General features: G+C 35.5%; 1 protein-coding gene across 1 annotated transcript; it reads right to left on the bottom strand.

The window, feature by feature from the left end:
- Positions 1–1,583: 1,583 nt before the first annotated feature.
- On the bottom strand, positions 1,584–2,155 carry LOC108355599 (cathepsin L1-like; the record flags this gene model as incomplete). The annotated part of the gene is made up of 2 exons (XM_017606753.1): positions 1,584–1,948; positions 2,002–2,155. Coding segments are annotated over 2 exons (519 nt in total), but the record flags the coding sequence as incomplete, so codon positions are not given.
- Between the last annotated feature and the right edge of the window lie 80 nt (positions 2,156–2,235).

Below are 2,235 nucleotides of genomic sequence, written 5' to 3'. Positions count from 1 at the left end.
ACTGAGCGCGAACGCACACACACGGTCGAAAGGCCGGTGGTTCGAATCATGCTCGCTAAAAACCGTCTTATACAAACGAACCGTCTCAACCAAACAAATCGTCTCACACACACGGACTAACAGACATAAACCTGTTCAAACCTCGTCTCAACCAAAAAACGGCAAACAAACAAAAAAACACACACACAAAGCCCCTGGCCGGTTCCGCCAACCGGACCGTCTCTTTTTGTTCAAATAAAATTAAATTTTTAAAAAAACAAAAAATTGGGTTTTTAATGACGACGATTACAATAAGGGCAATGACTAAATTAAAACTTTCATTTTTTTAAATTTTACAGGTTTTATGATGACTTTAGACTCTTAATGGCATCAAAACTTGAAAAATTTTTATGATTAATGTTTATTTTCAATTGTACGAAATGTAAAGGTAGCTGCAAAACATTCAACAGGTAGGTGAGCGCAGCTATCAGCAGCACCGGCAGCCAGGTATATAGCAGTCCTTTTTTTGTTTTTGTTTCCTTTCTCTCTTATGATTTTTTATGATATTTTTTCAAATGAGCACGCTTAAAAAGCTCCCACCTGCATTCTCACTTGGACGGGGCTGGTGTGGGCTAACAGGCTGAAACACTGGTTTGTCTGTCGCTAGTTCGACAGTTCGAATCACGCTCTAACACAGCCAGCTCTAAAACTCGGCTGCCCTTAACCTAACCAGGTTAACTGACACCGAAATGCTCTAACCATGCCAGCCCTGTCCCCTCTTATTGCTAAAAAAACTGTTATTTTAAAAAGTTAAAAATAAAAAAATTACTGCAATTTTTAAAAGTAGCTTATTTTAATAAATTAAAACACCGGTTAAAATGAAAATTGAAATAAAAAGTACAAATATTAAACTTTCAAGTTTAAATTGTTTGTTGTCCGAGTGATCGTTTTTCACAATTCACAATAAAAAAGGAATTTAAAATTGTGTGTTGTTTAAGTAGAGTATTTTAAAGTTGATTTCTTTGGCATTTGGACTTTGCCCCAAAAGTCCAAAACCTNAAAAGTTAAAAATAAAAAAATTACTGCAATTTTTAAAAGTAGCTTATTTTAATAAATTAAAACACCGGTTAAAATGAAAATTGAAATAAAAAGTACAAATATTAAACTTTCAAGTTTAAATTGTTTGTTGTCCGAGTGATCGTTTTTCACAATTCACAATAAAAAAAGGAATTTAAAATTGTGTGTTGTTTAAGTAGAGTATTTTAAAGTTGATTTCTTTGGCATTTGGACTTTGCCCCAAAAGTCCAAAACCTTTGTCGCCCCAACCTGATTGAATAAAATAACATTTGTAAATTTAAAATAGTTTTACAATTAAATTATCTCATACTCGATCCATAACTGTTACGGATAATCCAGTAGGATTTACCATCGATTGACGAAGTTCCATACCCAATCAACACTGTTGCATGATTGATAAGCTTAGTTTTTTATCTTTGAGAAACTGAAGATTTAATAAACACTTTTTTGTCGTAATTTTTAAACTCATTTTCACCCGCTACAATTTCTATATAAAGAGGGCCGTATTCCTTTAGAGCACTTTTCACCTTTTCGGCATTAGAATCCGCTGGCAGCTGGCATACTTCAAATGCTCCTGGGCGAATAAACCGCTTCACTGATGAGCGGAGACACTTAGTGCCTAGTTCGGCGTAGTACGGATAACTTTCAGTGAGGGCAATTCCATTCTGGCGTATGTACTCTAGTGCCTCATCACCCCGACACCCATTGCAACCATCACATCCGGCGTATCCGTACTTTTCGTGGGCACAGTCGACCAGCTCCTGTTTGGCAAGGCTCACACCTTTCCGGTGACCAGTTTTCCAACTGTAAACGCCCTCCACGACGCCAGCAGCGGCAAATGCCCAGCAACTGCCACAGTTCCTTTTAATAAGTCCTAGAAAATACCAGTAAGCTGTAAAAGCGAAAAAGTATATTTATTAAAAGTTTTAAAAAAGTTATGTTAACCTTGATTCTCAGCAGGTCCAAAGAATTTAAAATAATTAAGCTCCTTAGGAAAACTGGTGAAATCAGCAGTGAACGGCGCAATGGGTTCAGGGTTTGAGTTGTTGCTTGTAATAGACAATTTGCCTTCATTTAAAAAAGAATACTCTTCTTCTGACTAAAACAAATTAAAAAACATTTTTAATTATAAACATATAATTTTAACAATATTTTTTAAAGTTTGCTTACAAAATCAGT

Source organism: Rhagoletis zephyria, unplaced genomic scaffold (genome assembly GCF_001687245.7).
Source record: "Rhagoletis zephyria isolate East Lansing unplaced genomic scaffold, Rhagoletis_zephyria_1.1 Rzeph_scaffold_47562, whole genome shotgun sequence".
Lineage (NCBI taxonomy): Eukaryota > Metazoa > Arthropoda > Insecta > Diptera > Tephritidae > Rhagoletis > Rhagoletis zephyria.
Note: the sequence above shows the minus strand (reverse complement) of the source record. Positions and strands in the feature narration are given on the sequence as shown.